This window comes from Gasterosteus aculeatus, chromosome 12 (assembly GCF_964276395.1).
Source record: "Gasterosteus aculeatus chromosome 12, fGasAcu3.hap1.1, whole genome shotgun sequence".
NCBI lineage: Eukaryota > Metazoa > Chordata > Actinopteri > Perciformes > Gasterosteidae > Gasterosteus > Gasterosteus aculeatus.
Genome location: NC_135700.1, coordinates 10,975,906 through 11,000,071, shown reverse-complemented (window position 1 = coordinate 11,000,071; position 24,166 = coordinate 10,975,906). Strand labels below are relative to the sequence as shown.

At 42.1% G+C, this 24,166-nt stretch overlaps 1 protein-coding gene across 26 annotated transcripts in view; it reads right to left on the bottom strand.

Annotated features, from left to right (window-relative positions):
- Positions 1-24,166, bottom strand: part of plekha7b (pleckstrin homology domain containing, family A member 7b) — a 54,392-nt gene that overhangs the window by 9,824 nt on the left and 20,402 nt on the right. For 5 of the 26 annotated variants that reach the window (XM_078085183.1, XM_078085187.1, XM_078085196.1 and 2 more), the window contains 14 exons: positions 18,249-18,332; positions 15,031-15,142; positions 13,658-13,762; positions 13,194-13,266; positions 12,628-12,728; positions 9,356-9,534; positions 7,966-8,376; positions 7,235-7,778; positions 5,342-5,425; positions 4,828-4,962; positions 3,883-3,951; positions 2,037-2,108; positions 759-839; positions 417-566 (listed from right to left, as the gene is read on the bottom strand). In XM_078085183.1, coding sequence (XP_077941309.1) covers positions 417-566; positions 759-839; positions 2,037-2,108; positions 3,883-3,951; positions 4,828-4,962; positions 5,342-5,425; positions 7,235-7,778; positions 7,966-8,376; positions 9,356-9,534; positions 12,628-12,728; positions 13,194-13,266; positions 13,658-13,762; positions 15,031-15,142; positions 18,249-18,332 — 2,200 coding nt within the window. Of the gene's footprint in view, positions 1-416; positions 567-758; positions 840-2,036; positions 2,109-3,882; positions 3,952-4,827; positions 4,963-5,341; positions 5,426-7,234; positions 7,779-7,965; positions 8,377-9,355; positions 9,535-12,627; positions 12,729-13,193; positions 13,267-13,657; positions 13,763-15,030; positions 15,143-18,248; positions 18,333-21,643; positions 21,904-23,618; positions 23,744-24,166 lie in introns of those variants that run through there. The other 21 variants (XM_078085199.1, XM_078085204.1, XM_078085205.1 and 18 more) reach the window with 15 other exon arrangements.

Genomic DNA, 24,166 nt, shown 5'->3' with positions numbered 1-24,166 from the left:
GACGGTTGCGGTTCATATACAAATGTTTCTTTTGAAACACATATTTTCTCATTTTAACCCTGAATGTTTTGAATATCTGTAAACATTTTAACAAAAGCATTTTTCGGAATGACAGAGAAATGTACTCCTGAGTTTGTTTATGGCCTCGGGTTTGTCCCCCAGCACTCATTTTGATCATCACAGTCAACCTGAAACGCTGCGCCAGTTGCCGACACGTCATAAGGGGACAACTAAAAATAGAGGTAACCATTTCGTTCCCAGCTAATAAAAAACGACTAAGTGGTCACAATCACTTGCATGTAGTAGTGGACTCCGTCCAAACATAAATTAAAACCGTTTATTTTAAGAAAGACGTCAAAGACGCTGCATATTCCATTATAAGCACAAAAGACTTGAGAGTGCAGCTTGTCTCTTACTGTGGACACTTGAGATATCTCAGCCCTGATGTGCACCACATCCTCTTGTAGTAATTTCTGCTGATAGGCAATCTTCTCAGCATGGGCCGGCTGATCTCTGTACTGCTCCATCTGCTGGTGGGAGACGTCCAGCACCGACTCTAGCTTGTCCTAGATAAGCACATGAAAGGCACCGTCACAAGAAGCATTTATAGATCACACCAATGCAGGCTGGTACACACACACACACACACACACACACACACACACACACACACACACACATATATATATATATATATATAAATACGGCCCATACAAAAGACCTAAAGCAACTTCTATGCTATGCATAAATACGAAGACCTTGTCCTCCTTCAAAGAGCGTATCCCGGCTTCCAGCTCCTGTAGAATCTTGTCCTGTTCACACAATTGACTTAATTTCACCTGTTGATAAAAACATATTGAAAAAATAAGAATGCAGGAAGACAAAGGATAATATCACATTTACCTCATTGGTATTTGCCTCCGTTTACCTCAAATAGCACCACATTTAGCATATATCTAAACCATATATATATATATATATATATATATATATAAATAAATAAATAAATGGGACATGAAAACAAGAAGTGAGATAAAACCGACTCGGCTGATGAGATTCGGTATCGGTTTACAACAGAGTTCAGCCGCTTCATTCTAGTCTTGTTCAACTATATTCTAACAACGCAGAAAGATAAGACGAATTGATCGTCTGCTGCCGTCTTTGCTCTCTGTAAATATGTCAATAAAACTCATATATGTGAAAAGCCCAGAGGAATTTCCTCTCATCGGGGCAGAGAGAAATATCAAAAGACTACATACTGTCTAGTTTGGGGGTGAGATCTGGTAATACCCATTATGAGTAATCATAATCAAAAATCCATATTTCAAATTCACTTTTGGAGAAATGTGTGTTTATTGAGAGTGACAGATTTGTTTTCCCAGAAATGGGTTATGTGTTTATGAAAACAACATAACACTGCCAAGTGCACGGTCGTTCTCAGAGATTTTTTTTCTCAGATCTATTTATCACTCTGTTCAATTAATAATTAAGCTGTTTTTATTTTGCTGCCATATATTGTTGTTTTTAATTGCATGAAATATTCATTGTTCAGACAATTTACTGGCAAATTCTTATAAATTGTTAAAGTGGAACAATGCTAATGATGAAAAGCCAGGACATCCATCTTATTTACCTCTATTCAGCAGAAAACAAAGAACGAGAAAAGCAGGGTCAGGGAAATCAAACTGAAAAATTTAACAGCTCAACATCTAAAACTCCCATTACATGTATTTTTCCCTTTAAATTGCGGGGAGGAAAATAAAAGCTGTGGTCGATAGTCTCAGGCCTTCGCTGCGCAGTGCGGATGGGCGTCCCCACAGTGTTGCAATGTACATACATTCCCTCCGCAGCCTCTGTTTACCACAACTTAAGAACACACACATACACAAACCACACTAACACACACAGTAAAGTCAAACTAAAGGCAGCTGCCTCTCTGTAGTGGATCAGAAAAGTCAGAAAAGGCGATCTTGAATAAAAGGAAGCGAGGGATAAACAACGTGCTTTAAATCCTGAGAACATAATAGTGCACTTACATCAGCATCACTTTCTGCTATTTTGACGGGCTTTGCTGGTCTTTCTGTTTTTAAACTGTCACGTCCAGTAACCTGAAATTCCACATAGCCACAAATACAATAAAATATATTCATGTATTATTATTCAAAAAAAAAAAAAAGATTTCACGAACTTCATCTCTGCATCATAAACAGATTTTCAACATCACGCTGGATCGAAAGTGGATAAAACAATGAAAAAATGTGTTTTTGAAAAGTTTTTAAAAAGCAAAGCTTATCGCAGCAGTGCAAAAACATTTATATAGAGAGAGTTTCTGCAAATTCAGTGTTTGGAGAAACTACAGAAACCCCAAAGCTGCTCTTCTTGGTAGAGTTTAACCTACCAAGACACATAAAGTCCTTTATGTGTGATAATGTTTTGATTCAGAAACACATTGTGTTGGTGTCAAACTGTGGGGCCCCTAGTTTCATGACTGTGTGGGCAAAGCAGCCTGTAAGACACTGAATAATAAGTAAGTGTAATATGTGAGAATGATAAAAAAACAATGAGCTGCAGGTGTGTTCCTGCAGCTGCCATAGCATCATTAATACCGTGGTCCTCATCACAGTTTCACATTTGGAAAATTGGTTTGAAATCTGTAAATTTGCGTTCACCAATGACTTCCATCTCATTCTATGCAAACAAATCATAACTGCCTGCAGCTCCGAGAGGATCACCATGATCTCAATATCTATATCTCTATATAGATATAGAGATGTAGATATGTATGCATAGTCCTATCCAAAGATTCTCTACATGGGGGCAGAGATGTGCTGAATGAAGCTGAAATGTGTAGGTGGAATATTCACAACACACCAACATCAGGATTACCACACCGAGTCCAGTGGTACGGACCAGTGCGAATGAGGGAATTCGTTTAAGGGGCATTACACCTATTTTACACACCACAGAAGTCACATGGAGTACTTCATTGCCCGTAAGAACCATTTTTAAAAATGTTTTCTGTAGTTGTTAAGGTAGATGAGGAAAGTCAGGACCAGGATATCTTAGCTTGGGTTTGGACGCTGCATGTTTTTCAAAAACGTTTTAATGCAATGAGTCCATGGTGATCACACACCGCTGAATTCCTTTTGTCTTTTTGTGCCGGTTACAACAATGAAACTAGAGGCCCTAAAATATAAAAGTTGTCACATTGCCGGTGTATTTGCTACAGAGCACCATTGAGTCTTCTCTCTTTAGCAATCAAAACAATATCAAACTGAAGATATCCAACAGACATCCAATACATTTACAAATACTTCAGTGCATGCAAGGATGCACGTTGACAAAAAAAACTTCTTCCGCATTATCTCCAATCTCAAAGCAGTGTTGGAGTATCACACCGTGAAATATTGGATAGGAATCCAGGCCCCATATCCTGCATAACTTGGGATGGTAACGTTCCTTCTAAAGAGCAGAGGAATGCTCTGTTTCTCTTTGAATGCACATTCCAAAAGTACCCAAAGCTCTGTGAAGTGCAGTTTTCAGACACATTGTGTACTGGTTTAATGTTCCTCACAGTAACTTCAAGAAAGCAAATAACATTGCTATCCCTGTATGTCAGATGCTTTGGACTATTTGTGTGATTCACTGAATTATATTTGAAAAAATATATTTATTTAGATAATAAGAAGACGATGAAAATGCATAATAATTCCATCACAAGGATACAGCAGAAAGCTCAGATTAGAACAGAAGGAAGACAGAAAAAAGGAGGAAACAGGGGGGCAGATGTTGGAGGCAGCAGCAGAAGAACAAGATTGCAATCAGGGATTTTCCAGAGAAGGGAGACGGAGAAGAGGATGAAAAGGATAAAGTGGCATTTACTTTGTTAGGGCCCACCTTCAGATCTAGATACTCCAGGTCCTTCTTCAGTTGTATGTAAGTATCATCAGCCTTTAAATGAGCAATAGAGAGATAAATAATTTAAAATTAAACTACAAAGGAGAATGGGTGACCAGATCGTTTGCTTGTTGAGGCTTGAGAACATTAATTTACCGGGTCTATATTACAGCCTCCTTTTTCTACCTCTGTATTAGTTAGTAAAGGCAAAATTATTATATAATGGTGTCATTTATTTGACTGCCTCATGTTTGACCTCATACACAACTCAGCAACGCAGGCCTTGAGCATGACATGTGGTAAAACTGAGTGTTATGCATTTCGTCACACGCATGGAGGATGGTCACAGAGCGGTCGGCGGTCACAGACTGGGTGGAGTTGTCATTACTGAGCGCCGTTGCAGCTTCACTGCAATCTGCTGGTCTCACAGCAATGCACTGTCACTCCACCAGCCCGTAGGGGAGACTGTGGGCTGATGGCTGCCTCAGAATGAGAACACCAAGAGCAAAAGCAGCATATTATAGCACACAGAAAACGTAGATAGAAATGTTGTGTCGGTAGAAAGGTATGCATCTGCCATTCAAAGTATCAAACAGTTGACAGGCAAGATGCTTCAACTATTCTTTTTACACATGTCAAACGAGCCTGTGAAAGCTTTTTGTAATTTTGAACAAGGTGAATGAGTGACAACGAGTGTAAAGACACTAATGGAGCGCTAAGAGGCAATCAGGACAGTCTGGGGTGCAACACGGCTCATGCCAAAGTGGTTGAAGGAGCGAGACAACCAAGCAACACCAACAGACTGCAAAGTCGCATGAATGACATGGGGTTAATGTAAAGGATTGGCCGGGGGGGGGTCGGGCCCTCCATGCACTGGCAGAGGTTGCAGTGTGCTGTAGAGGAGGTTAGGGAAGAGCTGTGGCCCCTGACCTGCATGCTGGGGCCTAGAAGGCCGCTGTGCTGGTGGCGCTGAAGGTGAACGAACGCATCGCAGGGGCTATGCACACCAACCATCTTAGCCTGGTGCCTTCGGAGCTGAATGAGGAGCAGGGTGAGCTCCTCTGGCTGTAGCCAGCGCCCGGGTTTAAGGGCCGCCGGCCAGTGAGAGCACAGAGGGACGAGAGAAAATGCTTAAGAACCAACTGGGCGTTACAGTGGCTGCGCTGCAGTAGCTGAGACCGGGAGGGTGAGAGGTGCTATCAGGGATCGTCTGACGATGAGTGTTATCAGAACACTAGAAAAATATTTTATAGACGTTTTATAGGCGTTCACAAAGTCAAACGGCTCTGAATTCTACTTGATACCGTCACCGGGAGTTACTCCTGTTCATACCTATTTTGGTTGTCCTAGAATAACGGGCTGCCGGACTATGTTGATACACAATGACAACTATCCTTAAAAAATGAACACAGATATGTTTGGAATGTAATTAAGAGGATCGTACCGTTTTGCCATGTAGGCTGGGTGCACTGACAGTGTGTGTGATGTAGCCCATGGCGGGCATGGACCTTCTCTCTATTTGGGAAGCCTGCGGACAAACAAAATGCAACTTGTTATTACAGATCTCGTAGTCAAATCAAACAGAATGTCTAATTCATTAAGTGATCTTCAGTATGTGAGTGTTGAAAGTGAAAGATAAACCACTTCATCACAGTGAATAAAGTTAAATCATAGCCTGCAAGTCCGCAAACAAATTTGACTGCACAGCAGATTTATTTTTTTCATCCATCCCTTTCTCCCTTTCATCACCATTACTCTTATACCAAACAAGGTATTTCTTGAGTTTTAGACGCTACAGGGCTGTGGAAATTTGACGTTTTTGCTTAACACACAGAATTAGTGAAAACCAGGCCCACCAAACAGCCTTAAAAGGACACAAACAACAAGAGATTTAATTAACTACACATAAATTATACTAAACCTGCTTTCTTAAAATAACATTTGTTTGCTACCAGCAAGAGAAGCACTGTGAGCCGTTCCCTGAGATCCCCATGCCACCATTTTTTTGCTGTATAATAGGTTTTTTATTCAAATGCGAGATCAGAAGAAAAAGACCGCTGCTGATGTTTGAAATATAGTAGAGATGTTTATAGGGTGCTGAGGAGCCTTTGGCAAATTGGATTAGCTACTAATAAAACATACTTCTTAGTGATATTCCACAGAGATTTACAGATCCCTATTACTTAAGCGCACCCGAGCCAGAGAGCTCCATCAGCCTCAACAGCAAGGTGCACCAAAACTAGGTTCACGATGGAGGAAACAGAGCATCTGTGACACTTTGTCTACTTGTGCGAGGCCGGCGGGCTGGTTGCGAGGCAAACTTTCACTCACACACACTCACTCCAGCTGTGGACCGTGTGAATCTGCAAATGATTCACATGACCATCAAAGTGTGTCCGCTGAGAAGTGGGAGCATTCTCATGCTCCTCGTGCTTATCTTCCCATGGTGTCCTCGTGAGCTTACATCCTTCAAGTCCACATCAATCGATACTTCACATCTAGATTTTCAAACCCACTTTGAGAAGAAAACCTTTGTGATTTGGCCCGAATCATCAAACTCGGCTTCAGTCGGATGGCAGTGACAGAGCGGTGACATTTACTGTGGGCCGGTATGACAGTGCTGAGCACCAATGGCGGGGTATCAGCACATTCATCAACTTCCATCCATTTAAAAACAGATTTGCATGCCATTTAACTATTTATTAATAAATAACTTGTGTCTATATAGCATGTCGGAAATAAGTGAAATTGCGCAAAACTACCTCCTGGAGCCCAATTTGACCTCTTCACGTTGATTGTTTTCTTGGACCAACAGTTTAAAACTCTGCAATATTGAGCTTAAAGAAATATTGAAAAAGAAAAGAAGCAAATTCCCACATAGGAGAATCTTAAACCAGGAATGACCAATGTTTTTTCTTGAAAATTGATTCTTAAAATGGCTGCTGTTTAACTCTCCGTTGACTGCGACAAGTCATTAATATCCAAAGCCTTCAGACTTCCAGAGTTAATCTTGTCCACCTTCACCCACTTGGCCAACGTCCAGAAAGGGAAAAAATGACATTTTGGATCTTGAGAGTCGTTTTTTGTGAGAAAGATGTTACGGAGCAGCATTAAAGACACTGACGTTGCTGATCATAAATATGTCAGTCGGTGTTTTGGATGATGGGGCTATTCGGCCGGTGGTCTACGGCATGGAGAGGTTATATTAGTTTGTGGCTACATGGGCAATGCTTGTTCGTGGGATTTTTTGGGTTGATAAAGATTAAAACTGTTAAATAAGGCCACCAGAGATGTATAAATACCAGAGATGCCTCTCGTCTCTACGCAGGTGTCCTACCTGAGAAAGATGGGCACAAATATGTCCGGGAGAGCTGGATCTTGTGCTGTCCTCATGGGCCACGTCATCCAGGGGCCGGATGGTGCGTCTGTCTGAAGGAGTGTGCGGCCGGCGAGGGGACAAGGGCTTGAAGGAGGCGGGGACCGACGGCGGAACTTCACACGGGGACGGGGGGACGGAGATGGATCGGGGCATCTCCCCAGTCACCCTGAAAGATGAGGAGTCCGTGAAGTTGGGGCCGGTGTAGATAGGCGCGGTGGGGCTGCCATGACGGAACTGCTGCCGCTGCTGCCACTCGTACAGCTGCCACACCATCCCCTCCTTGGTGGCCATGCGCTCGTCGGTGGACATGCGGAAGTGGCTGAGCCGGTCGTGGGCGTACTTGTAGTCACTAGGCAATTTGCATGATGCTGGAGGAGATGCGCAGCCAGACGGGAGACGGGGAGACTTTGGCAACGACTGATAGGCGGCATCTGCCTCTGTACAGGCTTTGGGCTTTAATGGAGGAGTCCGCCGAGGGAGGTCGTACTCGGCACAGGGAGCACTGAGAGGAAAAACACATGTATGTCGTTTACTTTCATATAACAAAAAATCATTATGAGCCCACAACTAAAATGCTTATTAAATTTAAATTCAAGAAAATGTAAATGTAGTACTCATACCAGCCACTAAAGGGCGCCATTTACTTTTTTTCATCACAGTTCACACTGCTTTTAAAGATTCTAACTGACCTCTTTGGTGGGTCCCCTTTTTGAACTTTGACCCACTTCTCCACCTTTGCCAGCGTATTCTTCCTCTGCACGCGTTTTTCAGGGTCCACGTGTGAAACGAAGCCCCTCTGACGGACAGGATTTCCATTCTGTTCTGGTGGCAGCGCCACTTCGATGACCGTTGGCTGGCCTTTCTTGTGGGTGGCATCATCAACACAGTCTGGAGAGAGTCTCTCTGCTGCTGAGTGGTTGGGTTTCCCTTCGATCTCTAATCCATACCTCACCTCCTCCCTATGGGCCAGTTGGATACCATTATACGGAGGTTTTTCCGCCCTGCTAAGGCTTTCTGATTGACATGCGTTCTGGTTGACGTGGACATGGTTGGTCTGTGGGAGAGTCTGCTGCGCAGCCTCCTTTGGATTCTCCGCCGCCCTGAAAAAGGGTTAGACGTGGGGGTGATGAACCAGTGGTTTGTTAGTCATGACTGTAAACAAGTGAACAAAATGGCTGTATATGCCTCACCTTGCATTACAAAGAGTTTGAAGTGAAGCACTAAATAAATTTAAATCTTTCAACTATTACAAACACCTACACTCCTTCAGCTACGTAACCATCGTCTAATTCCTACTCTATATATTCTAATAAAGTGTGGCACCCGTCATGAAACTAGACATTTAAATGACATTAAGCAGAATAATCATTTAATATGATGACTGTTTTGTTCCAAGGTAACAAAATAAGACTATTGTGTATGAAGGTTGAGCGCTTTCTAAATAAAAAGGAGTGCTGACTTACATTGGCCTCTAGATGACGTTATAGCGCAGACCATTCAAAGCGTGCAGTGCATCAAACTAATCCAAGATGTTTAAATACAGATTGTAATGCCTTTACCTCAGATTCAGTAGTGAGAGTATCTGTGTGCAGACTATTTCTGCCACTTAGAAACAATATCTTCAACATCACAGGAAAAAAGCTCAGCTTTATACATGCACTGTGAGTACTGCTGTAAAAATGGGCTGAAATAAGCCTCAGCTATACCACCACAGATGCAGTATACACACACACACACACACACACACACTCAACAACTGCAGACATCTTAGTTCCCCAGAGTAGACGCTGCAGCTACTGCGGAAGGCAACTCATACTTTTCAAAAAGCGTACATGGAAAGCCAGCTAAAATACTAATTGCAGCTATGACAGAGACATTAAGACACCGGCGTATATGCAGGAAAACCTCAAGACATAATGTGACAGCAAAAAGGTGACATCCAGATTTCCTTTATGATATCACTAAATACATACATAGTTCACGGAGCCTGTGCTGTATTTAAGGGAAGGAGAGCTGTTTGTACTGGTAGAAGCCCAGTCGATGTGGGTAATGAATCCTACTCTGTGGAGCGAGACCAACCTCTTTATAGTGTGACTCTGCTGCATCAGCGCAGCCTGGTTCATGGCCCGGATCCAGCCATTCATGTCCTCCTGTGTGTCCGCACTAAAGAAATATGTCCGCATCCCGCAGTGTTCTGCCTGAGAGCCAATCACAGAGTTCTTATTGTAAATGTAGGAGCGCATCCCTGTGTGGCTCGCCTATCGGAGAGGGAGAGAGAGAGGATGCATATGAGAACTTCTTGCTGGAGCCAGTAAGTGAAAGCTGCCGGTGAGGCTGATGAGAGAAAAGCTTTGCTTTCTTGTTTACTGAGATTAGTTCAGCTGTCACCTCGGTGACGACAAAGTTTACTGCAATATTTGACTGAAAAAAGGGGGAGGGCTCACAGTGCTGCAGCAGAAACATTGTGCTGTTTCTGAAGAAGAAAATAAAAAAAAAGAAGCACAACTCAGGTGAAATTGTGCAACTGTTTAAAAAGAAAGCATAAGCAACAATCTCTGACAGAAATGAGCCATCACCTGCAGCAAACGGCGTGTGCGGCAGCAGTTGAAAGGCAGTCGTGGCCATTTCTTTTGTCAGGAAAGGCATCAGCACACATCATAACCATAAACCTTCCTTTATTATTTCTACGCGTTGGTGTAAATCTTGAAGAATTATTGTCATACTGTACCATCAAAGCCTTTCGGATAAACTACACCAAACCCAACTATGATGCAGATAACTAAAAAAGGATCCTTCAGCACTTTGGTCTTAAAGCTATTTAGTCATTGTCTTTTATTGTGTAAACTCTAAATGAAAATGTTCTTAGTTTAAAAATTTTACTGATCAACTTTTCATTTTATAAATAAGTTGTACTAATCCACTCAATATGGAGTAAATGAGTGCAAAGGAGTAGTTAGTGGTGTTTTATTATATTTCGTACCTCCAACTAATCAAGCGATAATATCTGCAAGAATACAGAAAAAGGGTCCTGGTAATCATAAAGATACAATCCTGATTTATCATTCATACAGGCGGTGAATGAAGGTCAGCCCCTGTTAGGAAAAAGGTTCCCAACGCGTCCCAACTGGTATCACAACTGCATACAAAATACCTTTCAAATGAATGCTCTGTGATTAGTGGGACTGTGTTGATTGTCACTGTTTGTGTGTTGCGTTTACAACCTTGCACCTTCCTGTCAGTTTTAAACTTCTAAAAGAACAAACTGTATATAACTTTTGGTTATTAAGAGAACCAAATGAGAAACAAGCCGACCAGCCAGTATTCTGAATACTGTAAAGTAAATGCATGCATTATTTTAAAAACTCTTCACATTTAAGGCAATATTTGAGAAGCCAAACACGCAAAGAAAAACATCAAGGGACCTGCTTCAAAACAGATGTAGAAGAAAAAGTTAACATTTTACATTGTATCAATGCAAAAAATCAATTATTTATTATGTATATATACACACACACACACACACACACACACACACACACACACAGTACCAGTCAAAAGTTTGGACACAACTTCTCATTGAATTGAATGAGAAAATGTGTCCAAACCTTTGTCTCGTACTGTGTATTGTATAGATTAATGTTTTTACAAGAGGATGAAAAGTGCTGATGGAAACAAACATCAGTAGATTGGCAAAGAAATCAGAGAGGATTGCGGGGAAATGACTGAAAGGCTGAATGACTGAAAGGCTGACATCACAACACTAAAAATGACAATGACGATGTGATAAATGATATGCATCTCGACAAGACAAATACAAAAGTCACTGGGAATATACAGAAATAGAAGACTATAAAAAGAGTCGTCAATCCTGCACTTAATCTCCAATACTCGGTTTCATTTCAAATCCAATTAGGTGAAGTAAAGTGTAAAACAATATGAAATGTCTCACTACACAAATACAAAATATTAAAAAACTCAGTTTTTCCGTTTCATTCCCCTAAATATTCACAGCAAAGTTGTTTAAAACACTAATGAGGCACCCGTACGTGCTCTGGCATTGTCCATAGATGGCTGCAGTCGTGTCTGTGTACACAAAGAGATGTTGCAGCTGCTGGTTTGATATGAAGCAAAATGAGCTGAGGACGGCGGTCCACTGATGATGCTAAAGTGAAATCAAATACCTATTCATGCAAGACAGGAAGCCAGTGTGATTGAGGACGACCTCCCGCAGAGAACAGTACTCACTCCGCCCGCGCACACAACCCGAGTCACAATGGGAGGCAATTGACCAACAGGGAATGAGAGAAACACAGTCAGATGAGTAAAAATAAGTTGCTGGCTCAATAAGAACGAGTAGAAATGGCTCTGGCTGTAGTTGAATGGCAGTCATCAAAGACACACAAATGAGTAACAGTGGCAACATCGAAAGCGTTTTATATTGTCAAATACATCATAGTGGCATCACGGCTTCATTGCTTCAGAGAAGATTCAACAACGGTAAAAATACACCAAAGAAGTACTGTACTGACTTAAACAACCTGCTTTCCTTACATTCAGCTGATAGTCAAATTAATTTCAGAATGATTTATGTCCCTATCTGTCATTATTTCAAACACCACCAGACATCTACTGAGGTGCTGTCATGCTCACCTTGCAGTAACGGAGCCTTTCTAAAGCCCTTCAGATACAAGTAAGGAAATCTCCTGCTCTTTAATGCATGATGGCTCAGAGAGAGCTGGAGGAAATAGAGATCGCTTAAATACAGAGTGGCGCAGCAGAGCCAAGGCTCATTTCACCTAACCTTCAATATACTCCCCATCAAGTGGTGGGAGGAGACGATGAATAGGCTCATGCATAATTAATCATTCCAGCAGCACAATTATCATACAATTTCCATTGTGCGTACTATGATATTTGAAACCGAGGAGATGCGTGCCACACATGCACACAGATTCATGCTCACATAGATATGCACACAGTTCAAGAACTAAAGCCAAAGTAAAAGCACTAGGTTTTGCACAAAAGGTTTTGCAAAATGTCCAGAAACTGCAGTGGTGCATCAAACACTATTTGCAGCAAGCTCTGTGTTTCCACAAAGGCGGAGCTGGGAAATCTGGACACTATCGTTGTAACACAAATAAATCCCTTCCCTGTCCTCTGGAGGAATTCAGAGGCAGAAATAAGAAAAAGATTTTGCAGCATACAGAGAAAAGTTTTGATGCCCATTAATGGCACCATTACAAAATGTGGGCTGGCCATTTTTTTTCTCCTTTACTTTGCAAATTAGTTTTGCTATACGACCTATTCAACCTGTGTTCTTACTGCTATACAACCAGGTGAAACTGTGTTACCTTGAAAGCGTATTTGCGGTTTATGTGGTCATCGGGCTCAACTGGTGCAATGACATAACTGGGCAGAGGGATGCTACCGAGCACTGTCTCCTCTCGGCTGTCTGTGAAGCAAGAATAACAAGACACAGAATATTAACATGTCCAAAACAGCAATCTCTAATCCTGCCTATGCCTTGCACCATGTTTACAAATGACTGCAGATTTATGAACAGGAGGAAAATTAGAGAGGCATAATTAATTGGTGACTCTTGTCTGGTCGAGGCCATGTGGCTGCATGTGGCGGGAGGTGGCATGTGGCTTATCTATTATTCAGTATGATTAAGTGAGCAGAGGTAGATGCTCCAGAGACACAAGCACAGATCACATCCCATAATAAAACAAGTTACTAACGAAGGAGAAGTGGGAGGAAGAGAGAGCCGCGCAGAGTAAGAGAGAGCAAGGTGAGTTGTGCATCTAATTATAGGCTGTGGTTAACGGAGAAATACATCTTCCCTCAGATGAGACTGCAGGACCATTTAGGTTTTTGTCCTTCAAACCCTGACCGAGTGCCCTTTTCATAGACTCACCTTTGTAGTAAAACAAGCAGTAGTCTGACAAAACAAACCACTTCCTTTTCCACAGTCGCATTCCGGAGCTGTCCTGGAGGTGAATGGGGAAACACAACACAGAGTATTTAAAATCCTTCTTGCAGCAACACTGCTTGAACTAGATTGAATTCAAAGTTGTAGTTTGGGATTACAGCGCAAGTGAAGAGGACTTTATGCATACCAATAGAAACCCTATTTGATTAAAGTTCATTCTTAACTTGAAGCATATGGCACAAAGCTGCAGCCTCTACATGTAACTACTGTAGGTCTCTCACTCTGGGATTGGTCGGGAGCTATTGTTTGAGGATTATCTGCTCTCATAGAAGACTCCGGTCCATATTAAAAGGCTCTACGGGTCATGGAATATCAGATTTCTCACAAAATCTGATGTGACAAGTGGGGTTTTTCTTTCAGAGTATAAGAGCAAAGGAACTCCAGCTCACCTGTTTATAGAGCCAGCCTCTCACCACCACTGGGATATTGAGGTTCCTTTTAATAGCATGATCCCTCTTGCCAAAACTGTGCACTTTCCCTGCACCTCTGCATCCCTGCAGAGAGTAAAAAAAGACCGAAAGACTTTACAATGTGTTGAAGAACCTTAAGGGGGGACGGGACCTGGGGAGGATGTGGATCCAATATGGGGGGAGGGTGTGACCAAAATTGTAAAGTTTCCTAATATTGTTGATGGAGGAGGGAGGAAAATGGGTCATGAATTTGTTTTGGTATAAACATTAAAAAAAGGTCTGGGATATACTGGTGTATACCATGAGAACACAATGGCAGATGTTACTAAAATGGAAAAATGACTTTCCTTTCTAACAAAAGAGGAAATACCGACTCGCTATTCCTGTGGATGGGTTCAACCATTTGTAAGCAGGCATTTTATTAGACAAGATTTCAGACTGAGTATTCTATGTAAAGTACTTTTAAGCGGGTACTTTTTCTAGAGAACTACCAGGTGTGTCGTGTCGACCAGCTGGCTACAAGAAGACTCAAATGTTGAGGGGACAAATAGGCAAACCCGATTCCTCCTACAGGGTCATTAATGTGTGCTGTTCTAATGAAACACAATGGAAAACACCAGAAGGACCAAAAGATAAGATGATTCAGTCACATAGAACAATCACCTCAAAGAAAAAGCAATATCCATTAAGTTATCTGCAGGTCCTTTTCTCAATGAGTCAATAGAATGTGAGAAATTTGCTCCAAGAGCCCAAGATAACAGTTTTAGTATTGATTGTATTGTCTAATCAACAGTCTGCAAAGAATAAAATTGAAATTTAGTCAAAGAAAAAGCAGCAAGGTGAAAATTTAAGGGAGTCAAATAAGCAAATGTTATATACTTAAAAAAGAATGTCAAGAACTAATCAGTCATCAAAATGGTTGCTCATGATTTCTGCGATTCTACTCCATCCTGTACTTCTGTGGTGGGTCTCATGTTCAGAGAAGAAACATATTTGCAGTGAAAATGTCCACGATCGCTTTGGAAACAACGGCAGTCCGTCAACAGAAGTATACTGAACAAAGCAGCCTTGTCCAGTAAGACAGGATATGTATTCAAGTTTTATCATGCTTGAAAAATGACTAAATGATTGACCCTGTCTTCAAAATGAGGTTATGTCTTCTTGAGTTATTGAGACTGTGTATCAAGAGAGCTGCTATAGCATTTTACTATCACAAAAACAGATGTTTTATCCATTGGAATAGCTACTGAAACTGTTGTGTTTTTAAAATTTTATAACAACGATCAAAGCATAAGTAGAAAATACTGAACATGGGCCCTCAGAGAAGACCTGAAGAGAACCCTGTAACGTACCTTTGTCCCTGAGTGGGCATCTGCTGCAGCTGAGGTCACAGCCTTAGAGGACTCTGTGACCATGCTCGGGGATCTCTGATTGGCCGCTGACTTGGACATGCGAGCTTCTATCCTGCAGTTGAAAAGGCAGTGTTGAAGAAGATGAGCAATACAGACGGGATGCCGAGCATTGAAAAAGGAAAGTTCCTTCTTAATTCCACTGCCGAAAGTACCGACACGCAGGGAAAACAAGCGCTGTGCTGAGCCGTCACATTTGAAGGATGTGACTATTTCCTGACACCTCCACGCGACCTGAAACAGCCAACGGCTCTGAGGTGGAAAACAGTGAAAGCTTTTTGTGCCAAACAATGTACACGTGCCCAGATTACAAGACTAAACCAAATAAAGCCTTCTGTTAACGCACACATACTGTATATAATTTATTTGGAAACGACCCAGAAATATTAACACGAAAGAAAAATAACAGCCTATTCAGATTGAAACCGCATTATTACAAAGATTTAAACAAGGTCTTTTGACAGTCAACCAACCAACATGAACACTACGGACAAGGATTTGATGAAACAAGGTGCTGAAAAAATGAATTTCAGTATGTTCTGATAAAGCATGACCTTACAGGAGATTATCCAGCAGACCTCTATTAAAACGCATTATTGTCATTCCCCTGGAATCCTTCCGGGATTAAGACCAGTTCAATTGATGCTATTCTTAGTAACCTCACAAAGTGAAAACACAAGGAGGGAGAACAGCTGGAACCACCTGGTCAGTCACCAATGGTTACAAATACAAATATAATTCATTAAGAATTTATACATTAGGAAGACTTCTGCCACATTTTTGAAACTCTCCCTAAACTGCGGCTGAGCCTTTTCCCGACTGCAGCAGTGAATTTACAATAGGAAACAAAGTGTGACCTGTCCTTGCATTAAGGGGTTAGAAGCAAATTCCTCCTTTGTGTTGCTGCACTACACTTCTTTAAAAAAAAAAGAAGTGAGAAAAGAAGATCACAGTGGAACAAACTTACAGTATGTGCACGTGCAGCCTGGAATGCAGCCAGCATTTTACAGGATGTTTCTGTTGGATCAAGAGCTACTCTGCTGTTTTATGTGAAGTATTCATACTGTTTACCACCTCTGCCATCGGAACAGTTCCCCGGGAGATTTGTCGTGGCACGTGGTGGAGAGGAGCGATATTTCACATTGCAGAGAGTGTAGAAAGACGCTAAACTCCATCTTCTCTCTGCCTCTCTTTGCCACTGTATGATGGAAACGACGGCATTTTTTTTGTGTGTGTGTAATCCTTTAAGGCAGCGGGTGGACGTGTGGCGAGTTGACGAATTGATCATAGTGGGATAATCTATGACAAAGTCAAAGCCTCCAGGCTGGCTGGCTGCGCCGTCCTCGATCCGATACGGCTCTCCGGGGAACACGCCGCGGCTCTGCTCGCTTGGAAGTGATTCCAGTGATTCATGGGAGAAACCAAACTTTCATTTGCAGGATAAAGCCCCTAACTTCACCATGACAGTGAACACCTCTGCTTCCTCGGTGAGGTAATAAATGTGCACACACATTCAATACCAAGAGTGAGACCTGGCTTTCACTTTTTTTTAAGAGATTGAAATAGCTAAATAAATTTTACATAAGTTACTGAATTGATTGTAAACTAAACCTGCCCTTTCACTTCTCTCACTTAGTCTTAGTTGAACACTGAGCTAAAACTAGAACAATCCATAATCTAAATAATATAATAATAATAATGATAATAATAATAAAACATTTAATTTGTAATGCACTTTATATTTAAGCAAATCCCAAAGTGCGACATGATAAAACAGGTAATATTACTTAAAGGTAAAACAGAATAAAACAGAAACGACTCTGGACAGAATACTTCCAATGTTCACATGTGCTGATATGGCATCATTCCTTAATTGTCATTGTGAGAAATAGTTTTCTCTGAAGACCACAAAAGTATCTTACATCTTGCACCGTCCCGTCCCGCCTGTTTCATGGCCTTCAGGGCCGTATAACTGAAACTGTTTTTACCATATCTTAAGGAGATATTACAGTTTAAATAAAAATAATCATTCTGTCTCCATTAAAAATATGCTACTAAAGCAAATGCAGCTTTAAAACTCTTGAAGGTACATTAATCCATGGCTAAATCAGGGATAATCGGAGGGATTCTGCAAATGTACAACAGTGGATGATGGAAAATGAGTTATCTTTTTAATCGGTGGGAATGTGGAGGTCAAACGCTTAAGAGGAATGTGCCCGATGCACGATCATCTTACACCAGCTAGCTTGAATACCATCAGACACCTGCTGGAATATAATTAGGGCTGGGCTTCAATATGATCATGTATCATATTTTAATGGATTCATATCTTATGAAATCGTATGTTCATATATAATAATGCTGTCTATATTGATAATAACAAACACCTAGTAACCAAAATTAAAAATAAAATCTGTTAATTTTGGTCACACTGCCCAGCAATCCTGTGCTCAAAACCTGCCATGCAATGACATAAAACAAAGACAATCAATCCAACTGCCATACAAAGTATAATGTTGGAATACAATTACAAAGAAATATAAGCTAAAAATCTAAAAATACGTATCTCAAAGGAGTCTCCGCGTTAAAAAAAAGAAACCTACCTGGCACTAATTCTGTCATGGTCAGTTTATATTTTTATGACCCCGCTACACGAAGGACAACGCCCCAAATGGATCAGAAAAGTAACTTTCTTTTTAATTATTTCAGCCAGATTGATCCAGATGCTGCATATATATATATATATATATATATAGAGAGAGAGAGAGAGATATCTGGGTGTCAGCCACGCCATCATAACTGCCACGGTAACCATAAGAATAATATTTAAGAGTCTCTGGGATCTAAAGCCACTCATGAGTGGGTGCAGTCGTTATGAGCGACATTATCATTATGTGCATCCCTTGGTGTTCTGACTCTCAGCTCATTTTCCTGATGAACACTTTGCTGAAACAGTATTCGCTAGACAACAGACCCCCCCCCACAGGCCCCTCCCCTCCCCACCACACACACACAAACACACACTGGCTCAACAGGGAGGGGGGGCAGGCTATTCCCACTCTATTTCTGGACTTCCACGACTTGACCTTGAACTAACTTGACTGCAATTCAAGCGTACAGTGTAGAAATCGATCTCAGGAAGAAAAACGACAACAACTCACCTGTCTTGTAGTGTGTATTCCGTATTTTCTGGGGATATTTGTCCGGTCACAGGGTGTCGAAATGATGTAGCCCTCAGGCTGTGGCTGCAGAGATATGAAGATGGAGAGAAAACAACGCCACCAAGGAAAAAAAGGAAAATAAATAAATAAATTAGAAACAAGTCGGTATCAACAATCCGGTCTGATGGCGTCCTGTGTTTGGAGGGTTTATCTGGCTGCTGGTTGAGGTTACAATAAAACCACCTTCACGTTCAGCTTTTAATGACGGTCACAGTTGACTGTAAAAAATAAAAATTAAAAAAAACCTTTGCCAGCACAGCCGCCGGCTCGGGAACCACAGATTCTTTCACACAGAGTATAGTATCAGCACTCTCCCGTAGTCAGCCCACCACGCGTTATTGATTTCAGTTAGATGGGGCCATTCATTGCTTTAACTGGATGTATGCCACTGTCACAGTATAGAATAAGAAACCGATAAGTCGTCAGTGGGGCTGTTCTTGAGAGGATTGAAATATAATGCCTTTTCTCTTTGTTGTTGTCTATTGAATATTTATTTGTGACTAGCCCAGGACAAGGTTTGGACTATTCAATTCGTGGATTTGAGAGTAAATGAAGCACAATCGTTGATAATATTAAGTATTCACACATGCAGTCTGATACATTGAAGCATAGTTAAATGAATCCACTCCTTTCTCATTATTTATTTGGATGATTCTTATTCTTGATGCAGAAAGAGAATCTAATCACTGATGCATGCAAGATTAGCGAGTCTGCATAGACATTGGGATGTGAAATTTGAGTTTTTTGTATTTATTAAAAGATATTTATCTGATGCAAAACCACATCACCTAACCATCATGGCAGGTTAAGCTCCAATGATTCATTGTGCTTGGTTCCATTAAGTCCCTCACACTATTTACAAAGGTGTGAGGCAGCTGACCCGATGCAAACGCCATGGATAGCCAAACACCACGGTCTGATAGCTGAGGAATCTCAGCCCATTCCTCATGGGCCTCCAGCTCTAATATCCTGAGGTTTGTGTGCTGCAACCGCATCCTTCAAATCCCACTAGAGATTCTCTACGGGTTCAAGTCAGGCCAATGTGACGGACACGCCAAGACGAAGCTTGTGATCATTGTCTTGTTGGAAGGTCCCGGCTTAACTTCATCACAGATGACAAGACTTTTTCTCTCGCAGGATTTCCTGAAACTTGACAATAATCCATCGTGCCGTTCACACGCCGCAGGTTTCCAGTGAAGGAGCATCACCAAGCCACCGCCATGCTTCACTGTAGTACTTCACTGCATTCTTTCCCCAATCGCCAAACTTCTATGGATCATTTTTATGCTTTTGATGAAATTTACGGCAACCTTTGTTGTGCCAGTGGGTCAGTAGTGGAGAAGGTCTTGTCTTGCTGTAGCTCGTTTGCAGTCACTCAATGGTTTTTGGGCTCCTGGCTCATCAGAAATCTGGTGGCAGCGATTGATTGCTTCCTCTTTCCGCCACGTCCAGGTAGTGTGGAAACGGTTTCTTCAGCTTTGAACTTATTATTATATTGTATATTATCTATCAACATTATTTTCCTTGATTGTGAAAGGCAATGATCTCCTTCGACAGTTCTCAAGCACACCTGAAGCAACGCACAAGACCTTCGATTAATTGCATCAGGTCTTGACAGCATTCATTCTCTATGACTAAAGATCGATGTTAGATAGATTATCTAGCAGACCGAGGTTTATATACAACGCAAAATCAACAAATACATCAGTCTGCCACAAATAAATTATATATTTTTTAATCAAAACGTATCAGGAGACATACTATTGCCATACCCAAGTTCATCACATTTGCTTAAAGCCCAGAAGTATATACATGTGTTTTATTATGAAATAATCTAGCAGTACTTCTACTGACATTCACTGCTATGAAGGTGCCGGGTGATCCGAACAGCAAGGGGTGCCTCGCTGCATCTCCATGCAGTAGAGAGGAGCGGAGGTGAAGTAGGGGGGGGCGGCGAACTGAGCTGGGTGGAAAGATTTATGATTTGACATTTCAGAAAAGTTCAGAGGGTGGAAGAGGAATGAGGCTGAAGGATTCTGCACACACAACCAACATAAGATCAAATATAAACAACCATAGTTTCGTGAAGGAACCCTTCTCAAACACACGCACAAACACACACTGGCGCTTGGCGAGGCTCGTTTCCGGTAACAACTTGGAATTTGCTTGGCCGCACTGGTCGCACACACTGTGGAGCCCTGCGCCAGAATCCCCCGTTAATTAGGAACCTGCATTCTTTGGGGCTTTTGTTTTAGCCACATTACTTCCGGACTATTTGTCACAGAATTCGCAGCATCCCCAGTTGGTGTTCAAACGCTGCAGCACAGTGGCTCTGTTTGTTTGCAGGAAGCTGGTTTCCATCAACGCATGTGATGATTGTCCCACAGGAGCAGATGACCTCCTGCTGCAGCAGCCATCCAGATTAAGTACTGGGGAAACAGCTTTGTTGTTAAATCTAATGTCACACATATGATTCTGCGCAGAGGCTCTTAATATATCATGATTACATTATTAAACTAAATTACCCGTCTTCTTTGATTATTTTTTTAAAACCTCCTCTGGCCACACATACAATTACAGCATAATTATTTTGTGTTTTATGTGAAAAGTTCCATTTAAGACTCTGGGAAACATTCATTTTCTGAACAGGCTCTGAGTCGCATATCTAGAATGTTACAGGGCCCCAAAACACGAACCATGAGGTCAAGCAGAGTTTCTGCTCCCATCGAGCCAGATAAAGACGAGAAAGAATGACTGGTATTCCTCCTTGCAGAGAGGCCCAAGGTTCTTTTTCTCAACGTAGCAGTGGGTACTTGTACAGTAGTTACTGTTGTGTTACTACAAAGTAAACAGCTCTTGCTGAGTGGGTGTTAGATGAAAACGAACATAAATAAGTCAGAAATACGCTTTGTGACCGACATGCAGCCTCACAGAGCAGCCGCTAATTAGGGACTTTCAATAAACTCAGGTGAGTTCGATGTAGCTGCCATACTCAGATTTGGTTTAAGCCAAAGAGTTAGCCAGGACATGTGTACAAACGGTAGTACTGCCGCTCAAATCATAAAAACATTCTCTCTGGCTCTCGCTCCACGTTCAACACAGGGCTTGCGTGTCGGCAGCAGGGGTCAAAGTGGGGTGAACACTCCCCTCTCGCTTTTCCTCACACCAAGAGAAATAAACCAAAGCTCCAAGCTGCACCACGACACATATCAAGGACAGGGACCATAACGGCCTCTTAAAACATCTATTTACACTACTCCTCCAGAGAAAGAAAAACAGATGCCAGCTGTGAAGAGAGAAAGCTGCCCGAGCTTTGCCCACTGCTTGGTACTTACTATGCTCTGTTGTAACATGCACGCAGCGTTCTCTGCCTCGCCTTGTGTGAGAGGGAATCAGCTGGTACACTCGCTGCGGTGCTGAGGAAATCTCCTCGGCATTGTCGGGGGAACAGCAGGAAGATGCCAGGAGGCGTCTCTCTCGTAGCAGCTGGCGTCCGCAGAGTAAAGTGGAGTGGAGCCGGCAGGACGAGAGCAGGAGCTCTTTATATTTGCTTTCTGCTCCAGCGTGCTGTCTGAACGGCAGTCGCCGGGTGGATGGTAGAGACCCAACTCCCTCCCATCAAGGGTACACCTACGTTGCTATTTGCACTTCCCTCTCTGTGTCAGTCAGCCAATCTTTTACCCAGAGTTAAATTACCTAAACCATAAAAAAAGATGCATCTGCTGTTGAGGTGGAAACACTGCACCTCAGTCATTAATGTGGTCTTGTTTAGAAGGGTCTTTATTCACTGTGTGTGTGTGTGTGTGTGTGTTTACTACTGTAGCGTTAGCGTTTGTCACATGATTACCTTCGTCCTTAGTCATCCTCACACTCCACACTACTAATTAGTTGAGTATTTAAACCAAACCAGAACATATACAGTATTGCAACTTAGAAAACAGGCTTGTTCAAGGGCACCTCAAGGTTGTTTTGAGTATAATTTTTGAAGCACTAGTTTAACAGTGACATTAACCTTTGACCTAGAGGGAATTTAAACTAATCCTGAGGAATGTTGGTCAAAGGAGCAGCTGGTACAAACATGCTGTGGGCCTGCGGTAAATGTTGAATGTGACCGACATCCACGGATTGAGGAGATAAAAGAGCCGCAGTTTTCCGTTTTGCCCTCAACTTATGTTTCATTCCCTCACCAAAGATATTCAAAACACAAGCAGGTTGTGCCATTGAATTATCATTCACACAATGTAATAAGATTAGAATTTCAACAAGTTTCAGCTCACAGGGAAACACGGAAACAGGCGCTCTTCAGGCAAGCAACTATTTTTCAGCGCCGTGTTCGAGGGTCAGAAGAGCCTCTTGCCTCCCTCGTGCAGTAATAAGCATTGCAGCATCAATGCGTCGTCTGGAAGGCAGGAGCACTCTTGTGGGTGATATCAAATCCATTTTCAACTCACAGTAGCATGAACCATATATAAATATATATATACACACACAAATGATAAATATAATTACTGTCGCCACTAAAATAAGCAAAGGCGTGTGTGTTATGTTTAGGAATAGATTTTAATTTCAGTTCATAATAACTATAGTTAACATTCAAAGGAAATTATGAAATGATTAATTGCGATTGATGATATCATTCTTTATAATGTTGGATTCGGTTGATCGGTGACTCTACGTTGCCTGGGTCAGGTGTGTAGATGGGAGTGTGAATGGTTGTTTGTCTCTCTGTCAGCCCTGCGATTGACTGGCGACCAACCCAAGGTGTAACCCGTCTCTAAAAATGTGAAAAAGCCATGGGTATAACATGTAATGTAAGTCGCTTTGGATAAAAGCGTCTGCTAAATGACCTGTAATGTAATGTAATGTAATTATCATACACTAGCCTGCATTTAGCCTCACATTGAAACATGAATAACTGCGCAATTCTTCTAATCCCTGGAGAACAACGGAAATCAATTCTGACATAATTACCCGAACAATTCAATTAGCTGTAACCGATGTATCATTAATATCCACAAGCCCATTCCAAAGAATGAGACAGAAGGAGGACTGCGGCACATGAGAGGTTAAATGAGGTGCCATGAACCAATACTCAACTATGTAATGATGTGTGTACGACACCATGTGTGACAGGACACTAGCGCGTGGGAGAGAGATCTCATGCACCGCCAGGAACAACGCGTAGCCTCCCAGCCCTGGCAGGCAGAGCGAATTAAGCCTCACTAACAGTGGTTCGTGCCCAGTACCCAGACACGGGGAGCTATTAAAGAGATAAGCATTCTGCAGCAAGACTCGAACACGTTGACTGACCTTTAGGAGTTTCATAGCAGAGCCCTGCAGCAACCTCGCTCGGCTGACTTTGGTGGAGGGATTGTGTGGGCGGACTCTCCAGAGAGTTATTGGTGGACTCCACTGTCACTTCATGGAAATGAAGGAAACCAACCAAACACATTTCACACCGGGTGACTGGCTTCCCCCTCCCGTTCACCGCTATCACCATCATCTTTGCTGTTTACAAGCCTGACTGAACAAACACGTCCTCTCTGCCAACGCATGTACAGCAGGAACAGAAACAGGAAAAACATCCAGCAAACCACTTAAAGCCGCACTGGGCAAAGAGTGGCAAAGGCCGGCTCAAGTAGCCCCGATGGAGAGCAGAATCAGGTGCAAGGACTTGCCAGAGTCTGAACCCCTGTCATGGCGATTTTGGCATATATTGAAAGAGCTGTCGCCTCATTGACATTCAACGCGCACACAGTTCTGACACAACACATGTCATTGAAGTCACAATGGCCTTTGGGCCACGGGGTTCTTAAACATAAGCAAGGCAACCGTAAATTGCATTGCAATGAATGCAG